The sequence below is a fragment of the Miscanthus floridulus genome, chromosome 4 (assembly GCF_019320115.1).
Source record: "Miscanthus floridulus cultivar M001 chromosome 4, ASM1932011v1, whole genome shotgun sequence".
Taxonomy (NCBI): domain Eukaryota; kingdom Viridiplantae; phylum Streptophyta; class Magnoliopsida; order Poales; family Poaceae; genus Miscanthus; species Miscanthus floridulus.
The window spans coordinates 107005090-107019608 of record NC_089583.1 but is presented as its reverse complement, the minus strand read 5'-3'; the positions used below and the strand labels follow the sequence as shown (position 1 = coordinate 107019608).

The 14519-nt window shown below is 45.7% G+C and overlaps 1 protein-coding gene across 1 annotated transcript; it reads left to right on the top strand.

Annotated features, from left to right (window-relative positions):
• The first annotated feature begins 7485 nt into the window (after positions 1-7485).
• On the top strand, positions 7486-14238 carry LOC136549032 (probable mixed-linked glucan synthase 9). The gene is made up of 3 exons (XM_066540347.1): positions 7486-7712; positions 11688-12450; positions 12559-14238. The coding sequence occupies exons 1-3, from the start codon at positions 7486-7488 to the stop codon at positions 14236-14238; spliced, it is 2670 nt and encodes an 889-aa protein (XP_066396444.1).
• The last annotated feature ends 281 nt before the right edge of the window (positions 14239-14519 follow it).

Genomic DNA, 14519 nt, shown 5'->3' with positions numbered 1-14519 from the left:
TCCCCGTCCAAACTGGGACTCCAAGCCCCCACCCCTAAGTCCCGGACTCAGTGCGGTGCAAGGACCTCCTCCACCAAAATAAAACCCTGACAGTCGGTCCAGAAAGAGCTAGATCCGTGACAAGAGAGCAACAAGTCTTCCAAGCGCCTATACCCAAGTATGTGCTTGGGATAATAAGTCTGTGACTTGCCTAGAGCCTTATGCAACGACCGGTCCTTAATTAACACAGACAGGGAAAGCAGTATAACCAAGCCATGCCCCGCATCCACGGCGACACAACATCTTACACCCACCAATACCCAAACCATATCCCTGTTCGGTCACCATTTTTCCTTTCCACCATTTATAATTTTCAAGTGATAATAATATAGTAACATATTTACTATATCTCGCGAGTGATAGGCAATCACTCGACTTCTACCGGTGTCCTGTAGCATAGGAATCTACATGATCCTGTCATGCTAGTAAGACTTATTGGATAAAGATATATATGCAAGTGGGTTTCATTCAACTCCTTACAACTTAATACACAAATATAATTTAAATTGCAGAAAAGTAGGGGTTATGCACCGGGGCTTGCCTTGGTAAAATATAACCAAAAGTTAGCATTCCATCTCCGTGACATGATCACCATAGCATCATCTTTCAGCTACTCCTATCGATCCCATGACCCATCATCGTTCCTCGCCCAACGAGTAATGTCGACTCTAGCCCACGTGCAGCTTGCGAACAGAACAGGGAAGTCGAGAGTGAGAAGAGAGCTGGAGCTATGGAGAGCAGAGGCTCAGCTGCTGGACTGTGCGGGCTCGCATTTTATAGGCCGCGAAGAGAAGCTGGCAAGCTTGTCCGCCTGCCATCGTGCGCGTGCTGGACGGGCTATAGATAAGGTGAGAGCGATGGATCGGATCTGTGGGAAATCTGGAATAGTTAGCTCCATTGTAACTTGTAGGTGATTGGATGCTTCAGACGCTTGGACCAGACCTAGGAAGAAATAACTAATGCTCTGACCGGCCTAGAGCCAGGTACTTGTGTGTCTCACCTGGTGCATTATTGACCAACTAGTGATTGAGTGTGCGAGTCAAGCAATGGAGCAAAGCACCTGGTGAATATAAGTTGCTTGACCGATGCATTTAGCTATTTTGCTTCTTGGACGAAAAAGGTATCTGCAAAAATGCAATTAATATCACTGATGGGCCTGGACTAGAGCAAAAACTGAGCCACAGGAGCACAAAAGAAGTCGTAGCTACAGTGCTTTCTGTGTGCCATAATGTTTCGTAGGAAGAAGCTGCCCATGCTTGGAAAAAGTACATGCACGAACAGAAGCAAGCCATGGAGATTCAAGCAGCAATAGGAGAAGCAATGAATGGGCAAGTTGAAAAGAAGCCAACAGAAAAAGTACAAGAAAGGTATGATCAATAAGTAAAGAAGTTGAAAGGTCCTAATATGGCTAGAGGGGGGGGGTGAATAGCCTATTTAAAAATCTACAAATTAACTAGAGCAATTTGATTAATATGACAAATAGCGTAATGCAAACTTGCTCTAGCTCTACAAGGGTTGCAAGCCACCTATCCAACAATTCTAGTTGCAATGATTACTTAGGCACACAAACTTGCTACTCCAAAGAGCTTAACTAGATGAATGTAAATAATAAAGCAAGCTCTCAATTCTAATTACACTAAAGAGCTTGTATCAACTAGTTTGTAAGAATGTAAACAAGTAAGTAGGGTGATTATACCGCCGTGTAGGGGATGAACCAATCACAAGATGAAGATCAAGCCAATCACCGGGAGAATGCAAATGACAAGAGACAACCGATTTTTCTCCCGAGGTTCACGTGCTTGCCAACACGCTAGTCTCCGTTGTGTCGACCAACACTTGGTGGTTCGGCGGCTAAGAGGTGTTTCACAAACCTCGTCCACACGATAGGACACCGCAAGAACCGACCCACAAGTGAGGTAACTCAATGACACGAGCAATTTACTAGAGTTACCTTTCGGCACTCCGTCGGGGAAGGTACAACTCCCCTCACAATCACCGAAGGCGGCCACGAACAATCACCAACTCGTGTCGATCCTTCACCGCTGCTCCAACCGTCTAGGTGGTGGCAACCACCAAGAGAAACAAGCGAAATCCGCAGCGCAACACGAATACCAAGTGCCTCTAGATGCAATCACTCAAGCAATGCACTTGGATTCTCTCCCAATCTCACAATGATGATGGATCAATGATGGAGATGAGTGGGAGGGCTTTGGCTAAGCTCACAAGGATGATATGTCAATGAAAATATGCAAGAGTTCTCCTTTGAGCCGGCCATGGGGCTATAAATAGAGCCCCCATCAAATAGAGCCGTTATACCCCCTTCACTGGGCAAAACGCGCTCTGACCGAACGCTCTGGTCATACTGACCGGACGCTGGCCCTCAGCGTCCGGTCGCCCGATGGACACCACGCGTCACCAGCTTCAAACGCTGTTCGTCAGATTTCAACGGCTACAAAGCTGATCGGACGCTCCGGTCAAAACTAACCGAACGCTGAAGCTCTAGCGTCCGGTCGTTTCCAGTAAGCTCCCCGAGGCATGTTTTTTCGACCGGACGCGTCCGGTCCACCTTGACCGGACGCAGACTAGCGTCCGGTGCTCAACCCTAGCAACTGTGCCGTCTGACAGCTCGACCGGACGCAGCCCTTCAGCGTCCGGTCGCTGAGTGACCCAGCGTCCGGTCAGTAGACCGACGCCAGCATCATTTCGACCAACTCCATTTCAACTATAACTTCTTCACCCTTGCTCAAGTGTGCCAACCACCAAGAATTTTGCATCCGGCGCAATAGAAAATAGACATTTCATTTTCCCAAAAGCGCCGAACACCCTGTGCACATGTGTTAGCATATTTTCACAAATATTTTCAAGGGTGTTAGCACTCCACTAGATTCTAAATGCATATGCAATGAGTTAGAGCATCTAGTGGCACTTTGATAACCGCATTCCGATACGAGTTTCACTCCTCTTAATAGTACGGCTATCTATCCTAAATGTGATCACACTCACTAAGTGTCTTGATCACTAAAACAAAATGGCTCCTACGTTTTATACCTTTGCCTTGAGCCTTTTGTTTTTCTCTTTCTTCTTTTCCATGTTCAAGCATTTGATCATCACCATGCTATCACCATTGTCATGATCTTCGTCATTGCTTCATCACTTGGAGTAGTGCTACCTATCTCATAATCACTTTGATAAACTAGGTTAGCACTTAGGGTTTCATCAATTAACCAAAACCAAACTAGAGCTTTCAGAAGTGTTGTACCAAATACCTCGTTATTGTTGTTTTAGTAATAGCCGTGTTAGTTCAAGCTTGCCTTTTGTGGCTTAAGTAGAGTACGTGAAGCGTAACAAGCTATTACTTGCATCTGCTATCATTGTATTAGGGAACATGGAATGTAGACTTAACAAATTGTCGTACGGGGATCCCTATTACTTGCATTTGCTATTAATTCAAGTGCGTGTTTGATGGGCGCGCCCCGACCAACACGACGATTGACTGGGTATATATGCCATGGCCATGTGTCATCCCTTCCGCCAATCCAATCCAGTACACGGTTCGTCATCTGACCAGTCATCGTCGCCAAGCTAGTTGCTACCAAACCAGGTGCAAAACAGCACAACACAACCATAGGAATTCATATCGTCAGGGCTGCATGAGGGGCTGCTGCTGCTCACATGGCTGGCTACAGTGCTCAGCTACCGCGAAATACTAGTACACAAATAATTGGTCGAAACCAGGTGCACGAAACGTATGTGAGTGTGTGAGCCTGATGAGCTCAGCTTTTGCTTTCGGCTATCCATCCAGGTGGCCGCGACGAGTGTTTATATACTATACGTACCTTATAAACTACAGCATTGCAACGTTAATAAACTTTCTAAAGCTCATCTTTCCTTTGATCGCATGATCGCACGTACCACGGCATTAAACAGAGTGATCACAGAAGAATCTCTGCGTTTGCAGAGCAGCGAACGAGCGGTGTGCTCAGCGGGCCGAGCTTGTAAGTGAGATTAATGCGTAGCATATGCGATGCTGTTGCTATGGTCGGTCGTCGCTGTGCGCGTGCTGCGCGGGTAAACAGAGCAGTGGAAACAGCGGTGGTCGAGCTCGAGCTCGGAGGCAGGGGAACAAGCGGTAGCCACAGCTTGGCCTCGGCTTAAAGGCATACGAGACAACAGACAGGCATCGTGGCAAGGACACGGGCAGCAGCAGAGCGCGCGTGAGAGAGAGAGAGAGAGCAGTATGCGGCAAGGCCAGTAGAGGGAGGGAGAGCAAGCAGCCGGCAAGGCCAGCAAGCTCGGTCCTTTCTCATAATGCGCACGTCGTACCGGCGAGATAGGTGAGATGAGTGGTCGGTAGCACTATCGTTATTATTTCAGCTCTCAAATATTCATTTACCAAGCCAACTATGTATATTTTTAAACACGGCTAAAGCACTAAAGTTTGTTACTCGATATTTTAACTGTAACCAAAATCATACTCTGAATTTTACTTAAGAACTCTATAACAATCAAATCTTATTTTTGGTTATAAAAATTATTTTCATGTTTAATCCAATAGAACAAGCCATTAGCAATTTACTTGCTAGAATCGTTATCGAATATTCCTAAATATTTCTACGCACTACGTAATTTAACTTGAGCGTTTATTTGAGTCCACGAAACTAAGTCACATAGGATTCCCTTATCGCCTCAAGTACGTTTAAATTAAAAACCCGATAAAACTCGATTCGAAAATTTTTCTTAGGCCTAAATCGTGGTGCTAAACAAGTTCGTAACACCAGGGGTGTTACACGCACCGTCCATCATTGAGTGCTTCCACGGAGAGTTAAGCACAAGCAATCGTGAGAAACCAAGCCACAAAAAGTGACGGACGAATTCATTGGTTTCGGCGGGCGGGTTCACCGCCTGATGTCGGAGTTCATCTACCAAACCAAACACACTGTTAATGGATGAGAATAAGGTGCACCATTTTGATGTTTACTGTATTCGACTGATACCCACTGAGCACGGAGCATGCTGCCTCGATTTGAGTCTCGATCCGTGTCTGGTAACTCGATCAGATCCCACTACACCACCCTTAAAACAGCGACGGCTTTGGAGTTGCTAAAAGGCCTATACAGCAATGAATAGTCAGTTGCTAAATGTTATAGCGATGGACCCCTGTTGTTCCTAACAAAGGTGTCGCTATATGTAAACAACGACGGACATGATCTTTAGTGACTAACAGTTCGATGGTCCTACTTTTAGTGACTAACAACATATTAGAGCTTTTAGAAATTGACAGTTCATCGCAATAAAGAACTTTTAGCAACTAACAGTCCATCGAGCTCAATTAAATAGGTAAAAAAAACCATTAAAACTGTGTAAATAAATATTGAGGACCAATACAACATTGAAATAATATTGTACAAATTTTGAATGACATACACAAATGGGCGCATTAATCATACTCATTCATTTATATCAAACGAGTACATATGTAATCATGTCACTAGCTTGTTGACATCAACCCGAAATACAAGCATATAGTTGATTACAAAAACTGTTGGTTAAAGGGAAAACACGAATGCACTTTCATTGACTCACTTTATGTTCGCTATGCCAATTGTGTTGATGCAATGTGTGCAAAAACAAAATTGCAGTACAAGCATCTTCAGACCAGCAACACTCATCAACCTCACTTCTCATCCTCACCATGGGCTAATATATCCTTTACCAACTTCTGTGAAACAAAATGTGAACAAATCAGTACTATTTGTACAAGTAGTATACTAAGAACAATATTTTCTTTAGCAGAGCATGCAGTAAATATAAGCAATAAGTGTACCAATCATTTTTTTAATAAAATTGTATAGATCATTTGTTTGCTCTTTAGATAACTATATATCCATTTCCCTCAGAACAAATACCCAGAGAAACTATTTCGAGGCTAGTACTCCCTCCGTCCACAAAATAATGCAATTATCGTTTTTCGAGAAGTCAAACAGTTTGAACTTTGACTAAATTTATATAAAAAGGTACTATCATTCATGATACAAAATAAGTATCATTGAATTTATTATAGGATATAGTTTCATAATAAATTTATATGGAGACATAAACATTAATATTATTTATTATAAACTTGGTCAAACTTGAATTAGTTTGGCTGGCACGAATCCATAGTTGCATTCTTTCTGGACGGAGGAAAGGAAATAATGTAATTTTAGCACAGTATCATAGTTTTGTATCTTAAGTTCGATCAATTATAGATAAAAAATATCAATATTTATAATATCAAATAAATATTATTAGATTAATTACGAAATGTATTTTTATAATAAATTATTTTGAAGCCATAAATGTAAATAGTATTTACTAGAAATTTAGTCAAACATAAATTACTTTTGCTGACACGCAACACGTAGTTATATTCTTTTCTGAACGGAGGGAGTACATCAGTCGGCAGATATTGCACAATAAATGAATTGTAGACCAAAGTAAGTTCGCAAATGTTCCTACCAGCTTTCGTAAATGTTAAGGGCCTGTTTGCTTGAACTTATCAGTCGACTTATCAGCTAGAATCTACAATATTTTTCTCTCACAATAAAATAGCTTCAGCCAGCTTATCAACCTGTTTTAATACCAGCCGATGAAGTGAAAGGTGTATCATTTTTTTCCTTTCAAGTCTCTGTGCACCAACATATTACGATAGCAGCATGGTCATGGGCCTTTCTCTAGAAACAAGACTAGAAATCAGAATAATGCTACTTTTAACACCGTGTTTAGTTCCAAAAAGATTTCCCAAAAAGTGCTATAGGATCTATCACATCGAATCTTTCGATACGTGCATGGATCATTAAATATAGACAGAAAAAAAACTAATTGCACAGTTTGGTGGAAAATTGCGAGACAAACGTTTTAAGCCTAATTAGTCCATGATTAAACACTAATTGCCAAATAAAAACAAAAGTGCTACAGTAGCCTAAATTCCAAACTTCATCCAACTAAACCCGGGCTAAGTTTGGTTTAAGCTTCTATCTTGCATCTAAACTACAGCTGATCCATAAGCATAAGCAGATGGGCATTGGAAGGGGGCCGAGGGGCTAATTCTATGAGCTGCAAACAAGTATATATGAGAGGGTCAAACCATACTAAAGAACCAGTGAAGTCTGCTCACGTGTTTCGCTCTGCGGCTCTGCGTGTAAAATGATGAGTGAGTGCCTCGTACTTCCCTCCGATCCGTGCGCCGCACACTGCGTCGAAGCGCTCCTCGAACGCACCGCTTCAGCAGCTAATTCGTTTGTGGCTTATAATCCACGATTTAAACACTATTTTTCTAAAACACCAAACCAACCAGCAGTTGTATAAGTAGACTCGTAGAGGTAGAGCTCAGGGTTTAGGACTTGGGAGGTAAGCTAGCTAGCGCGCTAGTAGTAGGAGCAGTCCACACACCAGGTCATGGAAGGCATGCTCTCGCCGGCAGCTGGAAATTGCGGTGTCGCCGACCCGCTGCTGGCCAACGGCGACGGCACGGGGCGGGCCGGCGCCATCAGCAAGGACAAGAAGAAGTACTGGGTGCCCGTCGACGACGAGGAGGAGGTGGCGGCGGAGGAGGAACACGGCGGCAAGGACTGCCGCCGGCCGCTGCTGTACCGGACGTTCAAGGTTAAAGGGATCGTCCTGCAAACTTACAGGTGCGTTATGGGCCTAATATTATTTATTGGTAGTTTTGTAATAAAGCTATGAGGAGTTTCGTCAGATTCATTCACACTTGAAATATCGATGATTTGGTTAATCGGAAAAGGTAATTAGTAATTTCAAAGGCAGTAATGTGCATTATTTTCTTCCCATGTTGCTAAAGATGTTTGCAGAATGTGGATTGATCTCTGCAAGTAGCTAAGTAAGATGCAAGTTTAGGAGTATCAGTCTGTTCGCTTCGTCGTAAACTATCGTAACTTTTCAGTCAGAACAGTATTTTTCTTTTACATTAAATCAGTTAACAGTAATAATCCACGATCATATACGATAGTATCAGTCTGGCCAAACAGACTGATACATGGCGTTCAGACAAGTAACTTTTCCTTGCACATGCCTCCGGTCGGAAACGACATTTATTTTTGAAGGTAGTGTTTAGTTGGCAAATTTTTTTTAGAAAATAGAACTGTAGCACTTTCGTTGTTATTTGACAATTAGTGTCCAATCATAGTCTAATTAGGCTTAAAAGATTCGTCTCGTAAATTTCGTCTAAATTGTGTAATTAGTTTTATTTTTTATTTATATTTAATGCTTCATGCATGCGTCCAAAAATTCGATGTGATAAAAAATCTTGAAAAATTTTGGGAACTAAACACTACCCAAGAACTGAAGTGTAGTGATTCAGAACTAGTACTAACTATTGGTGTCAGCTGACATTTATCAAAAAAAAAATGGACGGCATGTTACTCGCAGTGACCCAAAGGCCTTACAAAACAGCACTATGCGCGTGTTTAGTTGGAGGGAATTTTAGAATCCGGCTACTGTAGCACTTTCGTTTTTATTTGGCACTTAGTGTTCAATCATGGACTAATTAGGCTCAAAACGTTCGCCTCGCAATTTCCCACCAAACTGTGTAATTAGTTTTTTTTCGTCCACATTTAATGCTCCATGCACGTATCGCAAGATTCAATGTGATGGGTACTGTAGCACTTTTTAGGAAGTTATTTTGAAACTAAACACGGGCTATGATAAAGTCGTTTTAAACCGTCTTCAAAGAAGACGACCCAAAATACAAGATCTATTTATTCTTTAAATAGCGCTACAGATAAATGATTTAATACATATTTTTATCTTCTCTAACCATAAAATCTAAAAAAAACAATCATTTCTATAAATAGATCTTCAGAAGAGAGGATATTCAGATATAGATTATATCTCTTTTAATATCCAAAATATATTTATATATAGATACTTTATTAAAGACTATAAATATTATATCAGAAATCTATTTTAAATTTGGGTTGGGTCTCCGGTTGCATACAGCCGCGCGTGAGACATTGACAAGGTGCGTAGTACGTGTGGAGAAAAGTGCAAAAGGACGACGCGTTGCAGGTGAATACGTGATTGCCTCTGAAGTCACTGGACCGTACGCGCAGGGTAGATTTGTTTATTTCAGCGACAGATACCTTTTAATCTTTCAAATGGGGTCATGTACGAAGGTGAATGATGGGCACCATAAACAGGCCCATCGATTTCAGCGACAGATTTGCAATTGCAACTGCACCAGGCCAACAGCTACTCCTACAGCACCATACCATGCACATATTGATCAGGATCCGCTGCGCCGAAGCAAATAAATAGGCTGAATACCACAAACCCGCATCTACCAATACTGAAGGTCTCTTTGGCACGGCTTATGTCGGCTTCGGCTTCATCTATTTTACGCAAATCGAGGCACTGTAGCGTGAAGCCGTTTTATAAGCCGGGGTTAAAATGAACTAGAAGCCAGGAAAAGCCAGTTTTTCTGGCTTCACCGGCTTTGGCTTCACCGGTGAAGCCATTTTGGATGAGCCGTGTCAAAGGGGGCTTGAATCTTTATGATTTTAGAAAACTTTTTTTCTTTTTTCGAAAGCGTGCGCTGCACGTGCTTCGTTAAGAAAAGAAAGAGTTTTCGTTACACAATGGCGGAGTCGTTGCTTGGGACTTGGTAATGCCTTTTTCAACTCGGGCATGTGCATTGTGAGGCGGAGTGGGGATTTTTTTAGAGAGATGGAGGGCCGGTCCGCTGCGTATGCCTTGGGAGCTGCGTTCAGACGGACGGACATCCATGGGCGAGCATTACCGTTGGTTGAGTGCCATAAGAGCACCTCCAACAGCCTTTCTAAATCTCACTCTCTAAATCATCATTAGAGGAGCCATTTGCACAAAAATCACTTCTATATTTTTGCACTCACCAACAGTTTTTCTATATCACATGCGCACTCTACAGAACCATTCTCGTCTTCTGTTTTTGACTAGCGAAAAATCTGGAATAGAAGATGGCTATATTTGGATGACCATTTAGAAAAGTTGTTGGAGTGTAGTTTTCACCAAAATATCTATTCCTATCATTTAGAAAGGATATGGAGAGTCTCTCGGAGGTGCTCTAACAACGGTAGAAAAATATCATAACAACGGTAGAAAGCATTTTTCTCTCTTTTATGCAATTTAAGAAGTTTCTACAAACCGGCCAAAACTAATGTGTTAATTCTTTGGGAATGAACCAATTGATCATTAATATTTTTGGCTTGCCATAATTTTTGTTGGACAAAAATTGGAAGCCAACCAAGTAGGCTCTAAATGAGTATCTGCCTCCAATAAAAATACATATTATATTATTGTTGGGCAGTTGTGTTTAACGATTCCATTTAAGATATAAATTATCTAAAATGTTTAATCTTTGAACCTGGCTTAAATAAATACTTTATCTCGCACACTTTCGGGTCGTATATTTATCCCGAAGGACTCCTGGTCAACGTTGATTTTTTAGGGAACGTTGGTTCACTAGTACCGTGAGTTTAAGCATTTTGTGGACCAAGCCGACAAAAAGGCCCCATTTCTTTCGGACCTGAAAAATCAGTCTCGGACTCGCGGGGTAACTTTGTTGGGCCAGCGAAATCTGGCCCAATTTGAGTTGAGGCGTCCACCATTCTGTAGTGTATGTAAAATAAAAATGATTTTTATTGTTCTGGACCAAGCTTAGCCGGATCGATTTCCACAGGACTTCCAAGTTCAAAATCTGCGCCACAACCGGCTTTAAAAACTAGCGTTGAGAGTCATACCAGTTTTGCTAAAGCCTAAAAGTAGGGATGAAAATTAATTGGCGGAGCGGATAATGCCTTTCTCATCCATAATCTATTTTTCTTTGTCGGATTCGGATCGGAGCAGATAATACTCGAATGCCAATGAAAATATGGATTTTTTCGGATGTCAGAACTAGTACAGAAAACGGATCAGGTATGAATTTTATACTTCAAGAAATAATTTGTAAAGAGTCAGTAACATGTAGTAGACAAAATCATATATTGCATTTCCATGTTGTGGCTATCACACCAACACAATTATAACACTTAACAAGTTATCTTGGCTCACAGATGATAAGTATTCGCCAATAGTAATAACAGCAAGTAAGATCTTAATTCAAAATTTATAACGTCAAGCAACGACGTCACAAACCAAGAGTTCTCAACCAACAAACTTTTGTTACATCCAGAATTCCCCTAGGTATTAGTCTAGTTTGAGAAATTATTAAATATCCTATTCTAAACATAGGATAATCCATATAGAATTTGTGGATGATCCATGTCCTCCGGATTTTGGTGATTCCATATCCTACTTCGCATCCGCACACAATCAGTTCGGGTGATCCATATATCCTCAATTGGATATTAATTTTTTTTCTCTGTATCCTTAAAATTCAGATTTAGATCGGAGTGGAGCGGAGAACCATCCGCACCACTTTCACCCCTACCAAAGAGTATAGGAGATTTTCATCTAAAAAAAGTATAGGAGGTTTTGCCACTGTATCTCGGTACTTTAATCAACGAGAGTTGTTCAGTTTTATCTGACCCTTAGAAATTGACCAAAAACAACAAAAATTTAAATACACTTTCATCTTCTAATATTCTTTATTTTTTCCCATTCCCGTTAAACAGGTTGCTGGCCTTGGCCAGATTGGTTGTCGTCGTCCAGTTTTTCATCTGGCGTTTGAGGCACCGGGACTCGGACAGCATGGTCCTCTGGTGGGTCACGGTGGTCGGCGACTTCTGGTTCGCCGTCAACTGGCTGCTGAACCAGGCCTCCAAGCTCAACCCCATCCGGCGCGTCCCCAACCTCGCGCTCCTCAACCAACACTTCGATCCTCCCACTCCCAGCGGCGGTGGCAGCTCCAGCCAGCTCCCGGGCGTCGACGTGTTCATCAACACCGTGGACCCCGTGGACGAGCCCGTGCTGTGCACCATGAACTCCGTCCTGTCCATCCTCGCCACGGACTACCCAGTGGACAGGCACGCGACGTACTTCTCCGACGACGGCGGGTCGCTCGTCCACTACGAGGCGCTGCTCGAGACCGCGAGGTTCGCCGCGCTCTGGACGCCGTTCTGCCGGAAGCACTGCGTCGAGCCGAGGGCACCCGAGAGCTACTTCGCGGCGAAGGCGGACGCGCCCTACGCTGGGGACGCGCCGGGCGAGTTCGTCGGCGACCGTCGGCGCATTCGCCAGGAGTACGAGGAGTTCAAGGCTCGGGTGGATGCGCTGTTCACCGTCATTCCCCAGAGGCCGGCGGAGGTAAACCACCGTGACGACGCGAAACGAGGTGGTGCCCAAGCGACGTACATGGCCGATGGGACGCATTGGCCTGGCACTTGGATTGAGCCGGCTGAAAACCACAAGAAAGGACAGCACGCCGCCATTGTTCAGGTAGCACATGGTAGTTTGCAGATGAGAATGAGGATCAAACTGCCATATTGGATTTGAGTACTTGGGAAATATTAGTAGTAACGAATTGTATGTGCTGCTCTGACACAGGTTATTTTGAACCATCCCGGCGACGAGCCTCAGCATGGCACGCAGGCGAGCTCCTTTAGCCACCTCGACTTTAGCGCCGTCGACGTGCTCCTCCCGATTCTAGTGTACATCGCGCGGGAAAAGCGACCGGGGTACGACCACCAGAAGAAGGCCGGCGCCATGAACGTGCAGCTGCGCGTCTCGGCGCTGCTCTCCAACGCGCCCTTCATCATCAACTTCGACTGCGACCACTACATCAACAACTCGGGTGCGTTCCGCGCCGCCTTGTGCTTCATGCTCGACCGCCGCCACGGCGACGACACCGCCTTCGTGCAGTTCCCGCAGCGCTTCGACGACGTCGACCCCACGGACCGGTACTGCAACCACAACCGCGTCTTCTTCGACGCCACCTCCCTCGGCCTCAACGGCATCCAGGGGCCTTCCTACGTCGGCACCGGCTGCATGTTCCGGCGCGTCGCGCTCTACGGCGCCGACCCACCCCGGTGGCAGCCCGACGGCGTCTCCAAGCTCGTGGACAGCGCCCGCAGGCAGTTCGGCAACTCCATGCCGTTCATCAACTCTGTGACACTGGCCGCGCACCAGGAACGGACCCTCACGCCGCCGGCGTCGCTCGACGAGGAGCGGCTCGTGGCGGAGCTGGCCGACGTAGCGACCTGCGCGTACGAGGACGGGACGGAGTGGGGCAATGGCGTCGGGTGGGTGTACAACATCGCGACGGAGGACGTGGTGACCGGCTTCCGGCTGCACCGGAAGGGGTGGCGGTCCATGTACTGCGCCATGGAGCCTGACGCGTTCCGCGGCACGGCGCCGATCAACCTCACGGAGCGCCTCCACCAGATCCTGCGCTGGTCGGGGGGCTCCCTGGACATGTTCTTCTCCCGCAACAGCCCGCTCCTAGCCGGCCGGCGGCTCTACCCGATGCAGCGCGTCGCCTACGCCAACATGACGGCCTACCCGATCTCGGCGGCCTTCATCTTTGTCTACGACCTCCTCCCGCTGATGTGGCTCTCCGGCGACGGCGAGTTCTACATACAAAAACCGTTCCAGACCTACGCGCTCTACCTGTTCGTCGGCATCGCCATGATGGAGGTGAGCGGCATGGTGGAGATCAAGTGGGCGGGGCTCACGCTGCTGGACTGGTGCCGCAACGAGCAGTTCTACATGATCGGCGCGACGGGCGTGTACCCGGCGGCGGTGCTGCACAGCCTGCTCAGGCTCGTCGGCCTCAAGGGCTTGCCGTTCAAGCTGACGTCAAAGCCGGTGTCCGCGAGCGGCGGCGCCGCCGCGAGGGAGAGGTTTGCGGAGCTGTACGAGGTGCAGTGGGCGCCGCTGCTGGTGCCGACCGTGCTGGTGATCGCCGTGAACGTCGTGGCCATTGGCGCGGCGGTTGGGAGGGCGGCCGCCTTCTGGTGGTCGTTCGCGCAGGTCGCCGGCGCGGCGAGCGGGCTGCTGTTCAACGTGTGGGTCCTGCTGCTGCTCTACCCGTTCGCGCTCGGGATCATGGGGCGGTGGAGCAAGAGGCCCTACCTGCTCTTCGTCCTGCTTGTGCCCGTGATCACTGTCATCGCGTCCGCGTACGTCGCGGTCCTGGCGGTAGTTGCTCCAGGTTCCGTGGCGGCGTTCTGGCTGGGAGGATGGCCAGGCATCGGCGCAGTATCTCCGGCAAGATGGTGGGTTTAGCTGATTATTAATCTCATCGATCTCACTGGGTGCTTTTGCTTGCTAATTAAGTTTGGTTTACATCTTGCCGGCTAGCAACAATTTGATTCGATTCAACGCGATAACAATTGTTGGCACAAGAGCTCTGCTTTCAAAACGAATCTGTATTTGTAGCTTTCGACAGCTGAGACCTTTGGAATCAGCCCAGGGCCCAGGCGGCCCATTTCACACAAATGAAGGATGGGAAAAAGGTCTATTTTACCTCTATGTACTATTGCCGGCATCTCCCAATATCTTTAGAT

Bases quoted from the DNA above. Each gene is read 5' to 3' on its own strand.
- LOC136549032 (XM_066540347.1), top strand. From the start codon at position 7,486: ATGCTCTCGCCGGCAGCTGGAAATTGCGGTGTCGCCGACCCGCTGCTG. The intron at 7,713-11,687 runs GTGCGTTATGGG...CCCGTTAAACAG, and splicing joins ATCGTCCTGCAAACTTACAG to GTTGCTGGCCTTGGCCAGAT. The intron at 12,451-12,558 runs GTAGCACATGGT...GCTCTGACACAG, and splicing joins AGCACGCCGCCATTGTTCAG to GTTATTTTGAACCATCCCGG.